The sequence below is a fragment of the Limulus polyphemus genome, unplaced genomic scaffold, assembly GCF_000517525.1.
Source record: "Limulus polyphemus unplaced genomic scaffold, Limulus_polyphemus-2.1.2 Scaffold1, whole genome shotgun sequence".
NCBI classification, from domain to species: domain Eukaryota; kingdom Metazoa; phylum Arthropoda; class Merostomata; order Xiphosura; family Limulidae; genus Limulus; species Limulus polyphemus.
The window spans coordinates 1,881,843-1,899,012 of record NW_013665611.1 but is presented as its reverse complement, the minus strand read 5'-3'; the positions used below and the strand labels follow the sequence as shown (position 1 = coordinate 1,899,012).

The following is a 17,170-nucleotide window of genomic DNA, read 5'->3' as shown; positions in this document are numbered from 1 at the left end:
GCAGATAGCCCTCGTGTTCAAAAAATACAAACAAATTTATGATCCACACATATGTAAAAATCTGCACAACGGCTCACATGAAAGGTAACCAGTCTTAATTATAATTTTTTAAAGGTTTTATTTGATGGTATTTTATAACCCGAAAGGTATATCCTACTTTACATAGGTTTGCTCGTCTTGTTATAATTCACTTCCTTGCGAGGGGCCGCCCCTGCCCTATGGTAGATCTGAAATTTCGGAGCTATCATGTTGGGTTCGAATCTGTACGATACCAGACACATTATCTCCACAGTTTAAACTTTGAGTGTGTTATAAGTGTGACAGTGCATCCCCATAGATGGTGAGTAGTAGAGTGCTGCTGGCTGGCTTCTTTCCCTTTGGTTAGTAGTCCAAAAACTGGGAGTGGGCAGACAGCCTTAGTACCGTATATTCTATTTGTGTAATAGTTGACACATGATGTTTGACCAAATATTCTTAATTTTTCATATATCTCGTGTAAAAACCGACCTAGTTTTTCTGGCAACCTAAGATAGCAACTGCTGACCCCAGGCCAGGTCACACTTTATACCGAAAACTTGTGAAAACAAACGAAAACACTTAACTCTTAATTGCAACTTAATTCGAACCATAATATCAAAATATTGTAATTATATAATTAAATAAGTTAATGTACTCTGAGGTAACAGTGCGAATATTACTAGTAGATAGATATGTAACATGCTTATCTGAAAAAAAAAAAAAAAAGATTTGTCTATTATTAAGATAATATGCAAGTTTTCATGTTTACCTTTTTGTGTAAATAAAAAATTAAAATTGCTTTTCTGTTGTTGCTTGTCTTTTATATCAGTTGTGTGTTTGTTTCATGTTTTTGTGGACTCTCACTGAGCATACATTTCAACCTCTCGAACGTATTACTCGCGTAAAAGTGGATCCCTAAATCATAGCTTTAAAAATCGGTCACAAAAATTCGACTATTCCACGAGTATATACGGTACCTTCCATAAATACAAATACAGATATTCACTTTTGCTCCGTATATATACGTCTACTGGTGAAATAACGCATTTTTCAACCGTTATCTCATTGGTCATTGTTGCAGAATCTTACAAGTGCTTCTAAGTCAGATCTTTTATGAAAAATATATTCTAAACATTAAAGGGACAGCTGCATTTACTATTAAAGTGTGAACTATGATTTTATTATCGACGCGTTTCCTTAGAATCAATAAAACCATTCGAAAATTCGTTTTCTTAACTAGTTTGCTTAACGAACACCGTATTTAAATAAAAATGGCATTTATTAATGTAGTAGGCGTTTTAAACTAATCAGTTGAGCAAAGCGAACAACTGTCTTTAGTTACGTATCATCAAGAAAGTAATAAAACAAACTTAACTTACTTGCATTCTCCAAGGGTTCTAAACCTCCATTAAGTTCTATTGAAGCACATGTCTTGTACATCGTCGCCTTTTCGGGGCTCCTTTTTTCCCTAATTGAATTCAAATTGGTTATAACAATAATAATCATTAAAAAACATTGCTTCAGTAACATAGTTGATATAATTAAGAACTGGAGGTTTGGTATGATTTAAACATTCAGTTGTTGAAAACGAAATACGAGGGAAAGTAATCTCGTAAATACACATATGCACATATTAAATTAATGAATAAAACAAGTCTGAATGAATCTTGCTAGAGAAATTACTGTCACAATTATAATAAACAAATAGTCATTATTTAAATAGCATTTTTTATCAGCATAATTTCTTTCTTTTCTCGAACTAAGTTAAATCGTTGAATTATTTAATTTAGTGACTTGCAATAATAATCTTAACCATAAAGTTGAATTTTGTAGTAATATCTAAGTGGTATAATATCACAATACGATTGGTAATACTTTAAATACCACCGTTTTTTACTGATCCAATAAGGGTTTCCAGAAGAAAAAAAAGAAGTTTAAACAGAGGATTGAATACATTATATTAAAACGAGTTTGGAGCTTTATTACATTACATCATAGCCACGTCTGGCTATGCTTTATCTGACGATCGTGCATCTTGACAATGGTGCAGTGTAGATTCTTTTGCAAAATGTTCTATCGTAAGGTTGTCATATCCAAAGTACGCCACTCCATTCTGCTGGTTTTTCATTTCGTGTACGAGTACGACGGTGTTCCAGCACCTCATTTCACAAAGTACGCCACTCCATTCTGCTGGTTTTTCATTTCGTGTACGAGTACGACGGTGTTCCAGCACCTCATTTCAATACTCCAACTGTGCAAAAGTATCCCTCGGTGGGTCAATTATAAGCTTCTTGGATGTACAATCCTAAAATACGGGGTTTGATTCCCCCGGTGGACAGAGCGCAGACAGCCACTTGTGTAGTTTTGCGCTTAAACAACAATAACGCACTGAAATCCATAGGTACTGCGTCCGGCGACTCCAGCGCCATGTCTTTGTACAGAATAACATGAATACTCGTTCCATTCTCCAGCTGCTTATCGAGTGTGGCTGTGGAATGGGAGCTACGATTGGATGCCTTATCCAGGTGAACATATGCCCTGTTGGCATTGTTTACAGATGGAGATCCTTCTTGATTATATTGCGTACTGTTGCCTGGGGCAGGTGAGTGTCCTTTGCCACTGGCCTGTTACAAGACACCGCACTGGGGTTCGACATGTTGCGGGTCTCTTTCTGAGTGAACCCAGTAACCAAGTTGATCCATATTCCTATGTATTCCAATGCAATTAAGTACAAGTGATACCCCCGTCTATGAAATTCTCAATCCCAGATCTGAATACACCTTTATGATCTGTGATGGAAAGGGTTGTTTATACCTTTGCCAAAAGCGATAAATTTTGGTGACATCACCCTACCTAGGCAACGATAAACAATGTCAAAATGTAGTTCTGATACATTCCGCTTCACTGCGATTTTTTATCGGCTGTGGTTGTAACATAACTCACATATTCAGAATCGTTTTGACATAACGTACTTAACCCTGTAATACAATTTCAACTATACTTTGTGTATTATATGCCACTGTTGACTATGGACAAGGCATGATTGAAATGGGCTGAATGGACTATAAACTCATACTAAAGTATGATGTATAGACAACAGGCACATAATATAGCACTACTGAGGGGAATGCTCTTTAAGAGTTGGCTAGGCAACAGCCGTGAATATTACTTGAAATATTGTTAACATTTCAGTAAGGTTATCTTAATTCCAAAGTAAGAAAACCACGGTTCTTTCTTCTAAGTCTCGAGAAACACTTTGTAGGTTATAACTAATTCAAACTTATCTTTCCTCTAGTCTCGAGAAACACTTTGTAGGTTATAACTAATTCAAACTTATCTTTCTTATTTTAAAAAATTAGTAATTAAAAAGTAAGGAAATACAACCATGCAGTTTTCAACTTCTTGTAGCCCAACTCAAGCAGGTTTATTAACATGTCAGTAGACTTCTACGTGTACACCATTAGTGGCTCTCGGCAAGTCTAACCGATATTTGATTTCAGTCAACGTTCGCAGCAACATGTCTGCAGTTACAGTGGCAACGGCATCCAATATCCTTGTCTTTAGTTCTGTGATGTTTGCTATAGGTGTGCGATACATGATGTCCTTAATATACCCCAAAGAAAGAAATCTAGTGGAGTGATGTCTGATGAATGCAGAGGCCATATAATTGGCCCACTCTCAAGCCAAACGACACAATGAGTCTTTTCTTGCACGGTTGCCATTTTACGGGGTAACACTACTTACTGAAGTGATAAAAAAACATGACAATAAGAAATGTTTGAGTTGGGCTACAAGATGTTGAAAACTGCATGGTTGTATTGCTTTTGTTGTTTGATTACTAAATTTTTAAATAGGAGAGATAATGTTGGGCCACCTGTATGTAAACTAGTTAGGCACTGCTACCCTGAGGCGACACCATGCGAATAATGTCTTACACCACAATAAAAAAAATCCATACTTTGAAATATATGATACTTCTGTTAAAATGTCAAGTTTTGTTTTCATACATATACCTTTGAATTTATGGACAAGACGTTATAAGACCAACACACGTAAAGAAGGAAAGTAAAGCTACAATAGTTGTGTATCTGCGGGTCGTGGGTTCGAATCCCCGTCCCACCAAACATGCTCGCCCTTTCAGCCGTGAGGACGTTATAATGTGACGGTCAATCCCACTATTCGTTGGTAAAAGAGTAGCCCAAGAGTTGGCGGTGGGTGGTGATGACTAGCTGCCTTCCCTCTAGCCTTACACTGCTAAATTAGGGACGGCTAGCGCAGATAGCTCTCATGTAGCTTTGCACGAAATTCAAAATAAACAAACAAACAATAGTTGTGTTTGTTTGTAATTAAGCACAAAGCTACACAATGGGCTATCTGTGCTCTGCCCACCACGAGTATCGAAACTCGGATTCTAGCGTTGTAAGTCCGCAGACATACCGCTGTACCACAGAGGGGCACAATAGTTGTGAACTCCAACAAACTGAAATATAATCAAAAAGTAAAACTGTGCCATTTTAAAATCATCGTCAATACTAAGAATGAATAGATCATAGACATCAGATTAAACTGACAATCAACTTTCTAAAACTTATTTGTAATTCTAAACGAGTATCGAAACGGACCCCAGTTAATGACCAATGGACAAAACAATATACAATACAAGTCCTCATTTTTGCAAAGTAAAGTCCGTTCGTTTTTAGTTATAAACGGTCCAATAGCTGATATCTATTTCAGAAACTGAAGTTTCCCAGATTTGGTTGGGGGGGGGGGTAAAAGCGGCATTATATATGGACACCTAAGCCTATTTTGATTTTTTTTTTCCGATACAAATGTGCAACAACAAGGTTATAATCTCACGAAGTTATTAAATTGAAAACGTAAAACTTTGTACATATTAGACAGATTACATAAAATGCGAGCTTTAAAGAAACAAATGATTGGAAATATCTTCCAAGTAAAACTCCAGCAAATAGATAAGTGTGTGTAAAATGAAAATAATAAAGACGTACAGAAACAATAAATTGAAAAAAAAAACAAATTTAAAACTAGTTTATGCAAAGCAAGAGATATCCCTCCAATCGTAAGTATTTATCTGCCTTATGTTAGATCCACACTGACTAATATGAATTCTGTCTCTAATCACGGTTTCTTAATTACTATCGAAAACAAAGAACATAGTGAATAAAATAAAAAAGATAAGCGAATTATAAATATTCAAAACAAACACGGGTTGTGGTAGTTACAGTGTACCATGTTTTTGTTTAAGATATTATCGTACAAGTCAGTTATTTGCGATGTTTGTGAGGAAAACAAAACGGTATCTAACTTTTTAGAATGTGAACAAGGAAGATAAAAAATTCAACGTTGAGTAATGGCAGTAACACCAACTGAAAGCAAACATTCACTTGATACTTCTGTTTGCGGAGATTGAACATAATGTAAATTTGTAGCTACCCTCATTTGTACGGGCCCGGCATGGCCAGGTGGATAAGGCGCTCGACTAACAATCTGAGGGTCGCGGGTTCGAATCCGCATCCCACCAAACAAGCTCGCCCTTTCAGCCGTGGGGGCGTTATAATGTGACGGTCAATCCCACTATTCGTTGGTAAAAGAGTAGCCCAAGAGTTGGCGGTGGGTGGTGATGACTAGCTGCCTTCCCTCTAGTCTTACACTGCTAAATTAGGGACGGCTAGCGCAGATAGCCCTCGTGTAGCTTTGCGCGAAATTCCAAAACAAACAAACAATCATTTGTATGTCATAGGAAATAAATGATTTAAATTACTTTGAAAATGCTTTGAAGTTACATTGAATTCTGGTGGTCTCAAGATAGAAAAATAACTAAATGGAGAAAAATATGTTTATTGATCCAATGCTTGTTTATTCATCATGATATGAAACGAGACTAAAGTTATTCAGAGAAGCAGTACCAAAAAAAAAAGCAATAACAAATTAACTGCAATAAGTTTCGTTTCAAACCCTAAAAGGCATAAGATTCATGCATTGTATTGTTGTTCAAAGCTTCGTTAGTAAAGCCCCCTAGCGGCACAGCGATAATTTTGAATACTTATAACGTGGTGGGCATAACAAAGATAGCTCGTTGTGTAGCTTTGCGCTTAATTCCAAACAAATCGTTACGAAAAACTAATAGTTTGGTGTTATTAAAAACTTGATGTCAAAATTTCATTATCTCCCTGGTGGCTAATCGGTAAGCTTATAACTTTAAAATTAGTGGTTTGATGGTCACAGTATAGATAAGTCCATTATGCAACTTTGTGCTTAATGACGGATAAGATATAAATTTCAATAAATATGAAAAAAGTTAATGGTTAAACATGTATTATTAACATAATCTATAAACCTTCGATGATTTTTACTCGTAACATTATTCCTAAAACAATCAATAATCACTTTTTTAGTATCGGTTTCTCAGATATAGTATGTAAGAAAACTGTTTTTGTTAGACGGTTTCTTTCATGCATTGTGATACTCTAGAAATCCAATTAATATTGACCAAAAGCAATGAGAACTGATATTTTGTCTGTTATTTAGACGAGTTAGATAGGGTACGTAGTGGCATGATGCTTTTTTAAGCCTTCAAATAAATAATAAAAGTAATAGTACAAAATATCATTACTAACGATGTCTGGTAGATTATTGATAATAAGGATGATGTTGTATATGATATTTCATAAGCTACATCCATGCATAGTGTTTTAAGGAAGTTTGAAAAACTAACGGCAAGGTACAAGTTGCGATTTTTTTTTCAGCTCCAATCGAAACCGTCATTTTTAGGATCAGCTGGTTCATATGATAAAATGTTTCTATGTAAAAACACGATTTTTCAAATAAATTGTCGAACAGAGTTGGTGGTTAAATATGTATTTATATAGTTATTTTTTTATAGGAGATACACACTGCACATAAAAATAGCTAACTTTGTAATATCGCATTTTAGAGTTATACCCAATTGCAAAATTTTCAAAAAGTCTGATGAATCTCGTAGGAGATATTCTCTTTCCTTAAAACTGATCTTGTGTCATCTGGCAACAGATAAGACAGACTAAAAAAGAGAGTTAAAAGCATTAGAACTATTAAGTTCATCGATTATTTAACTTAACCGACTCCAAACTATAACATTATTTGAAATATGCTGCCAGGAATAATAAATAACACGTTTCTTTGGTCGTTAATGCTTCCAAAGGAGAGTTGATGAACTATATATATATATCTATCTTTCATCATTAATGCTTAGTTTCATCACGAAATCTAAAGTCATAGATTAACTTAGATTTTTTTTATTTTTCGGTGGAAACTTTTGATAGCTTCTTTTGTTTCTGGTAAGTCAAACATCAAATGGTTTGTAATATTGATCTGTAATTTTAAACAACCTAATAGTTGTTTTTCTAGTTATGAAACAATCAAAAATCTGCTTTTTGCCGGGCTAACAACTAGATTTATATATTTATTATTCTGCCCTGAAATGGAAAAAAAATCTATTAAGTTATATGTTTGCACTTCCCACATGATTAGTTGTTTGTTTGGAACATATATAAGTTAGTTTTATCCCACATGATTAGTTGTTTGTTTGGAACATATATAAGTTAGTTTTATCCCACATGATTAGTTGTTTGTTTGGAACATATATAAGTTAGTTTTATCCCACATGATTAGTTGTTTGTTTGGAACATATATAAGTTAGTTTTATCCTACATGATTAGTTGTTTGTTTGGAACATATATAAGTTAGTTTTATCCCACATGATTAGTTGTTTGTTTGGAACATATATAAGTTAGTTTTATCCCACATGATTAGCTGTTTGTTTGTATATAAGTTAGTTTTATCCCACATGATTAGTTGTTTGTTTGGAACATATATAAGTTAGTTTTATCCCACATGATTAGTTGTTTGTTTGGAACATATATAAGTTAGTTTTACATCTGTTGTTCTATTTCGCTTAAAATGATTTTTTTTAAATAAATTGTCTATCTTTTGAGTGAAATTTTTCTAACATTTGAATATTTTTAATAAATAACAAAATAAGGGACATCGTACAAACTACCCCAAATTAATGTATACAAACTTCAAAATATCCATACAAAATAAGAAAAAAAATGCATAATTTCTGCAGACTTTTTGTAAATACTTCACATACATTGATATCAATAATCAATCTTTACTGCAACAAACTCAATTGAACCAAACATCACTCAAGTATTTTGAGTTTTGACAATAGGAAACTTGTCAGCTCCATCTCGAAGGGTGACAAGATTATGAGGACCATTCGGCAGCCTACATACTTAAAAAAGTGTCAAACTCGCTACTGAGGTGATACTATCATCTACAATCACGAGCATTGAGGTAAAACGTTTTTAGTTGTTTAGGTGTGGAAGTTTTGACATATAATCCCACCCGTAACAGAGGTAAAACGAGACTGCAGAACAAATTGAGCTTCCGTTATCAAGCACAAGCTGTAATAATTTAAGGTAAGGCGAGAAAAAAGGAGGTAAACGAATTTTGCATTTTGCTTAGAACAAAAAGTTTCATGAAGTAAGAGGGTTAGAATAAAAAGTTGCACACAGTGAGAGAGTTAGAATAAAAAGTTGCATGAAGTGAAAGAGTTAGAATAAAAGTTGCATGAAGTGAGATAGTTAGAATAAAAAGTTGCATGAAGTGAGATAGTTAGAATAAAAAGTTGCATGAAGTGAGATAGTTAGAATAAAAGTTGCATGAAGTGAGAGAGTTAGAATAATAGTTGCATGAAGTGAGATAGTTAGAATAAAAGTTGCATGAAGTGAGAGATTTAGAATAAAAGTTGCATGAAGTGAGATAGTTAGAATAAAAAGTTCGCATGATGTGAAAGAGTTAGAATAAAAGTTGCATGAAGTGAGAGAGTTAGAATAAAATGTTGCATGATGTGAAAGAGTTAGAATAAAAGTTGCATGAAGTGAGAGAGTTAGAATAAAAAGTTGCATGAAGTGAGAGATTTAGAATAAAAAGTTACATGAAATGATGTAGCTAGAACAAAAAGTTGCATGAAGTGAGATAGTTAGAATAAAAAGTTACATGAAATGATGTAGCTAGAATAAAAAGTTGCATGAAGTGAAAGAGTTAGAATAAAAAGTTGCATGAAGTGAGATAGTGGAATTGTATTAAAAGACCTTATTAAATTAAGTGTTCAAATCTAAGTGTTCCTGGTTGTGAAAAAAGGCGTTTTCTTAATTATTATTTTTTTCTTTGTTCATATTGGACTTGCAGTGCTTTAGCATCAATAAAACACAAAATAGTTGAGCACATTATACAGTCTAGAACACATTTTATTTCTAAATCTAAAGCAGAAACGAAAAGGAAATAAGTACCAAGAAATATATTAATTGTGTGCACTAAAGAGAAACCGAAAAAAACAGATGTTGGATTGAAGAACTAAGTTTCCGAACACACCATCATTGGTGTATACATTTTACTTATGGTAATAGGGTTAAGGACGGGTCAGAAGACACATGGTGCGAGGCACAAGCAACGATAAATTCATGATACCATATCATATGTCACCATGCGCGCTAAGTTACGAATAGATATATTTATGCGCACCTATATATGATTTCATGATTATCTTACTTCGCTAAGCTACCAGTAGTATTTCTATAGCATCTAAACATTTAGAATTATAAATTCCAAAACCATCTTAATTTTAAATCTTCAGTACAATTACGAGAAATTTGAAGGGAACGCAAAGAAGAATGTAATAATACATCAACCACACTATATCTGCAATATCCAGTGTCGACGAGCACCTTTCGCACAATAGCAGGGCTCATCAGGCAAGTCGATGATGGTATTGAGAAGCTTCAAAAGCATTACGACTGCTAATATAATTGAAAGAATGCCACTGATCGCAATCTCGTTTTGTGGAAAACTATTCTTAATGACGAAAAAAAGTTTAAACGATGGAAAAAGGAATAACTGTGTGATAATAACTTCTCACTTTAACTGGTTTGATGCAGTGAGCCTTTAGAGATATATTAATATGAAACACAGGGGCGAGATTCTCAAAAACTAAGTACAGCTGGGTAAAGTGGACCTGTTTTTCTAAAAGAAAAAACAAATATTCCTCTAAACATAAAAAACGACAAAGCAGCTCAAATAAGCCCCGGCACTAGTACCGCTTTAAAAAACAAGTTCCGGTAGTCAGTACCGGTGAGTACCGGTAGAATTTCACCCCGGATGAAACATATACGTGTTTTATGAAAGTGCGCATTCTAGTCCCAAATTTCCGTAATACAGACCGAAAAATTATTGAATTTTTGTTTATGGTTTCTGGAAAAATAAAAAGCCTTTTTTATGTGATATTCTGATGTATCTGCGTTGTGTCTTTTTTTAAGTTATTGTCAGAATGTGTACTTTTTTATTTTAGTATAATAAATTATTTTAAACCCACATCACTTTGTTAATATACCACTACACTTTTTTATTTCAGTGTAACAAGTTATTCTAAACTTACATCACATTGTTGACATACTACTACACTCATTTATTTTAGAGTAACAAGTTATTCTAAACTTACATCACATTGTTGACATACTACTACACTCATTTATTTTTGTGTAGCAAGTTATCCTAAACCTATATCACATTGTTAACATACTACTACACTTATTTATTTTAGTGTTGCAAGTTATCCTAAACCTACATCACATTGTTAACATACTACTACACTTATTTATTTCAGTGTAACGAATTATTCTAAACCTACACCACTTTGTTAACATACTACTACACTTATTTATTTTAGTGTAAAAAGTTATTTTGAACCCACATCAAACTCACATTATTCTGTGCTGTCAAAATGAAAAATGTATACAAAATTTGACCAAAAACATAGATGTTGGAAACGAGGGACGTACACCCAATATTTAAATTGGTACGAATATCATTGTCCTCAATATGTTGCTGACAATTCTTTTTCTCTGCAGTCGGCTGACTTTACCAGCCGAAAAGAAAGGAGACTATGAAATATCATGCTGTTTATCTTTATAATGTGTGTACTTGGTTATTTTCTTTATCTGAAACATTCTTATTATTTGTATGTCTTACGATTTTGTAATGCACAGCAAATATATTTGTATTTTGTATATTTTCCTATGTACCATACAATACTTTTCATTGTATAGAAACATTCAGTAAAATTCTAAAGCGCTTTCAATTATTGCCAGACAATTTTTAATCGTTTACGACTGTCTCCCCCCCCCCCCCCGCAGTGCTTTGTACTTCCGACGTTCATCAAAAAATAACACACTCCAGAAACGTTGGAAGATCTTTGAAATAATCATCCTAGCGGCAAGTTTTGTCATGAACAGTACGTAGCTGAAAACATAGACAAATACGAAATAGTTAACTTCAGTTGCAAATTAAAGAAAAAAAAAACGTATTAAATTAATTCAACTTACTGTGAAAATAACAATAACACACAACTGTACAGAGCCACGATTCTAACACAGTTTGTTAGGCCTAATTATCTACGACATCGATTCGTCAGCTGTCTTTACTCGTAGTGGTTGACAAAATGTAACTGTTTGAGATCCAGTCCTCAGAAATTCTGTCGTCGCGGAAACAAGAAGACTCACACATCTTGAAATACAACAAGTGATCTTGAAAATTCGCATTTTTTTTTCTGCGTTTTTCTTAGTGTATGCCATTACAGGTCTTGGAAACTAAACAAACAACTAACACTCAACATCTAAAAGAAATTGACGAAGTAACGTTCGATTACCTGAGTTTCGTCGCCAACTGTGTAAATTAAGTTTGAATCACATATTTGACTGTCTTTATTAGTCCATGTAGCTCCAAAAGCTTCAATATCGGAGCTAGTTTTGCTGAAACATGTTTGCACTGATATTCTCTAAAGAAATTAGTTTGATTTTAGATGGCTAAATCTTCGTGATAAATATACTAAATTAAAATCTATAGTGATTATTAAAATTGGGTCTTTTACTATAACCATGAAACATAGGTGCACAGACTTTTCTATGACTTTAAACTACCTTCTTATTATAAATTTGATCAAGATAATTTCGAACAGTAAATGGATACTGGTGATGCTAATTAGAACCTCTAGAAACCCAGCAAACTAGAATCCTGTTTATTATTTTTCTTTTGTTTCGGGCAAAGCTACATAAGGGTTATGAACTGATAGGCTAGATGAAAATCATTTATTCAACAGCACACAGCGCCAACTCTTGGGCTATTCTGATAAAAGGATGGGAACTGTCACTTTTATAACGCACCCAAAGCCCCAAAATGCGAATCGCAATTTTAAGGCAACTGAACGTGAACCATGGACTCTCAAGTTCATAGTCCGACATTCTAACCACTAGGCCACACCCGGTCTTATTTTAATGATTTAGAGTTATTCATAATGTTTATAAGTCGTATGAGCATTGGTGGCAGTAAAATAAATTCCTGTTTGATGTGTGTGTGTGTTTTTCTTATAGGAAAGCCACATCGGGATAGCTGCTGTGTCCATCGAGAAAATCGAACCCATGATTTCAGCGTTGTAAATCCGTAGACGTACCATTGGCCCACCGGAGGACTCCTGGTTGATAATTTGATATCATGTATGCATATATATATATCAATTTCGAAACAAACACGGAGATGCGGACGTTTCTGCAACATACAATTGAAAGTCGTTTTACCCATCAGCCACTGCGCTGTCCTATCTCATCGCGTACAACAGTGTGACGATGATTATGACGTCAGAACAGGACTGACTCATTGAGTTACGTATAAAACAGAATGTTAAAATCATAAATAATATTCAACGTTAAACTGGTACACAATTAAAAACATTTTATTTAGGTCTATCTATGGCCTTCAAAAAGTTGTTCTAAATTATCAAGCTGGGTAGTTAAAGTAGACATTAATATTGATTTGACTATTAAATTTCATTAAAATAAATATGTAGGCTTAACACTATGACCAAGCTGACTGTAGTTATAAAAATATACATATTGTGCAGAAATGCTCTCAGAATAGATGTAAACCAATTAATACAAATTGAAAACTGAGGTACAGACGTTCCTTACAACTAGAAGATCGATTCGTTTAAAGGATAATATACGTCTATCTTTTGATCAACACAGGTTTTTGTATTTGACTGTGCCTTTTTCTCAATAGTGTTACTGAGTTAAAATGAAATATTTCCTGTCAACAAGTGTTGAAAACAAGCACTATCTTTTTAAACTATCTTTATTTCCGCTTATCACGAGAAAGGCAGGATATTATGAGACAACTCTCTCTCTCTCTCTGTGATAATTTTGGTATAATATTGATAGACGTTTTTATCAAATACACAAACAACTTAATCGACATAAAACCCGACAGGTCTTAGGTCTGGATAAATTAAGTCGCTAGAATTTAGGACATGAACGGGACAGTTGTGTCTTGAGAAGATTTATACTCACAGAGAAAAATGTATACTTGGATAATTTCTTTAATTGTTTTTAGCAGACAGAATTTAAAAATCGTGAATTCCAAAATTTAAATTATAAAAAGATTAAAGCATACTAAATAATCCCAAAAGTTTCACTTTTTGCCTCTGTGCATCTGCATCTACGAATCTAGAACGAAAGATCTGTTTGTTTGTTGTTTAGCGCAAATCTATACAATGAGCTGTCTGTGCTGTTCTTACCACGGGTATCGAAGCCTGTTTTTAGCGTTATAAACCTTCAGACGTACCGCTGAGCCACTGGGGGGGAGGAGAACAGCAAATTAAATCACACACACACAATGGACAGACTGTTACCATGATTAGCCAAAACAAGCAGAAAATATAGAAGTCAGTTTCAAATACATGTTTTTACAAAACAAAAGGGAACAGTACGAAAACAAGTTTTCTATATGACGTGTGTATGAGTGATGCTTATCAGTCATTTCAATAACACGTCATGATATTCATTAGTATACTGAATGCTATAGATTCTACGGAAGGTAAGATTAATTAGAACAACGTTTATTTAACTCTAGCCTAGTATTTTCAGAAATTACAGAAAATTAAAAATATCAACAAAGAATTGAACTTGACTTAATCCATACAGATTTCGCGTACGGACAGACACTAGAATAAAGTTTTTGTTTGATTATTTGAGATATTTGCATAATACTACAAAAGGACTATCTGCGCAAGTTGTCCCTAATTTTGAATTGATATACGAAAGGGAAGACAACTAGTCAACAACACCCACAACCAATACTTGGCCTACTGTAATCGGTTTGTTTGTTTGTTTTGAATTTCGCGCAAAGCTACACGAGGGCTATCTGCGCTAGTAGTCCCTAATTTTGAATTGATATAGGAATGGGAAGGTAGCTAGTCAACAGAACCCACAACAAATATTTGAGCTACTGTAATCGAATAGTGTGGTTTGACCGTCACTCTTATAACACCAACGGTATCAAAGTGCAGAGCGTAATTTTGCGGCAACGGAATGCGAACCAAGGACCAGTTGATTCACAGTCCGGCACGAATGAATATTGTACTGTATAAAACTAGTAACACTTTTTTCATTGCACACCTGATTTTTTTAACGCAAAGCTATGCAATGGACTATCTGCACTCTGTCTATCAGGGGGAATCGAACCACGGACTTTTGCGTTATAAGACAGCAAACTTATCGCTCACCCAACGGGTGACACAAATGATAATATTTTATTATTAGTAGTATTATTATACCTTCTCAAATTTTTACCAAAATTGACAAATTAAATTACGACATTTTAAATTATACATAAAAACATTCACTCTTGGGACGACTAAGAAAGGTCAAAAATGAGAAAGTAAAAAGGGCGTTTCTCTTTCTGTTTCAGGAAATATCAAACCTATTAAATACGTTACCATTTTAATTTATTCTTCTTATTCCGTACTGCCCAGGAGGAATATCGGGGGGTTTATAACGCTAGAACTCGGGGCTCTATCCTCGCGATGGACAAAATGCAAATAATCTATTGTGCAGCTTTGTGTTATAAATGTTAACGTATGTCAGAGGCCAGATATTAAGCCCCATAAAAACGAATATCGGATAATTGTTTCTGTAAATTGTTCAATGGTACCTTACTTAGCCATGTACCACTCGCTTTGGAAATAAGAAAGAAAAAAAAGGAAACAAAAAGTTCTCAGCTTATATTAGTGGAAAGTGTGAATATAGGAGTCTCGTCCTATGTTACTCATTCACAAAGTTTCAACACAAAGCATGCATAGCCTTGTGAGCTTGTCCTGATTGTTATGATTACTTCGCTGGCTGTACCATACCTAAAGGCGTCTGACTTCACTTCTCGGTAAATCACGTCATTTATGAATCCCCCCCCCCCTTCAGGGCGTGGAGGATGGACACTCTGAAATCGATCTGTCTCTATTTTCACCTTAACTCGAACATTACTTGACAGATTCTCATGGTACAGGATATAATGATATTTGTTTCTCAACAAAGGACATGTGGACAACCCTGCCACAATAGATCTAATTCCTTGTTTATGTGAACATCTGAGATAGATACATTTACGATTGAAGATAATAGATTGAGTTGCTCATGTCTTACTTTAGGCATTAAAATTGTTCCAGTATCTAAAGGAAAAAAATAGAGATTCCCAAATGTCTGCTACGTTGCCCATGGTAACGAAAGGAGTAGTGCGTATTTTATTGTAATTTTAACGAATTCTCCTTCGATAAAATACTTATCGATTAAATGGTTTATTCGGAGACAGAAGTTCTGCTTTAATGATTATATCGCTCAACCCTGTAACATTGGAATATATCTACCATGCTCTAAAGTTTGTAACAATTTTTATTAATTACCTTCTGAGAAAATCGCTTCAATCTCCGCGATAAAAAGTAAAACCGTTTCGAAATGCATTATTGCAATTAACAAGGTTCTTCAAAGCTCCTATTAAAAAAAGATGGATTAATCTCCGAAACGTATATAACGCTTATGTTTACGTCAATTCTACGTCTAAACATAGTTCTAATTTAGTCAGTAGTTTATTAAACAAAGACTGTGGCAAATTAACACCAAGACTGATGGTAATTAAAAACTCTACTTGGTCACAGAGTGACTCTCGAGTGCAAGTGGAAGTAATATATATGTACAGAGAAAATTATTCAAAAACTTTCATCAACATTTATGACTATGAAATTCTTCAAAGTTCTAAGTCTCAAAGTAAGATATGAGCATAATTTGAAAAAGTTCATTAACAAAATCTTGAGGATTTAACTAAAGACTCAGTAGCCACAAAACGATCAAAGGAAATAAGAAAAATGATATAAGGTTGTGCGTTTACACTCACCGTAACGTCTCGGAGGATAAAGTTTAAGTCACCAAAGGCAGTAGTCTTTAAGGACAAAAAATTAACCTTACGCTGTACAGTCTTAGAAGATGAAACAAGTCTTCCTCATTTCTCAACTAATGAATGCGTTAAGAATGACATCATCATATACTCTAATAACCCGTTTACTTTACCACACATCGGGTTACTGATAGAAGTAATTACCCAGCACAATAGCACGTGTCCAAAAGACAGGCGTGCTGAGAGAACAGCCATACCTATAAATTGTTAAAATGTAGACGTGCACATACCGAATGCTGTTTACCTGATTTCGATCGTGGTGCGTGGTGATGTAACATTGGTCTAAAGCCAAGATAAATATATAATATTTATTAGTGATTAAAAATTACAAGTCCAAAACACGGAATTAATAAGTAATCCAAATGTATCAATAAACTCCCGTACTCCATAAATGAAATCAGATAATGTGATGATTTAAAAATATAAAGCTTTGAACAACATAAAAATATTAATAAAGCATCAAGGTACAATTTATTTTTCTGTTTTATCTAAAAAATAAGTGCAAATAGACAGAAATACAGATGTAGATAGACTAACACACATATATATCGATAAGCTAAAAAACAAATACAGACACTCAGACAGTTACCTTGGTGGTGGTGATTCTACAGTGTTTTCTGTTCCTTGAGTCGTTTCTTGGACCACCAGGTTAGTGGTTGTTTCTGATGGCTCTCCATTCACAGTGGTTGAGTATTCTTCCACTTTGTTTTCCTGGTTGTCTGGATGTCCGTCTGAGCTGAGCTGAAAAAACAACAAAACC

General features: G+C 34.3%; 1 protein-coding gene across 10 annotated transcripts in view; it reads right to left on the bottom strand.

Annotated features, from left to right (window-relative positions):
* LOC106464952 (vinexin-like) overlaps positions 1-17,170 on the bottom strand; it is a 214,069-nt gene that overhangs the window by 125,997 nt on the left and 70,902 nt on the right. For all 10 annotated transcript variants that reach the window (XR_002611087.1, XM_022389279.1, XM_022388835.1 and 7 more), the window contains exons 2-3: positions 17,000-17,151; positions 1,398-1,486 (exon numbers count right to left, since the gene is read on the bottom strand). Coding sequence is in view for 9 of the 10 variants with exons in the window: in XM_022388835.1 (XP_022244543.1) it covers positions 1,398-1,486; positions 17,000-17,151 (241 nt within the window). In the remaining variant the exon portion in view is untranslated. The remainder of the gene's footprint in view (positions 1-1,397; positions 1,487-16,999; positions 17,152-17,170) is intronic.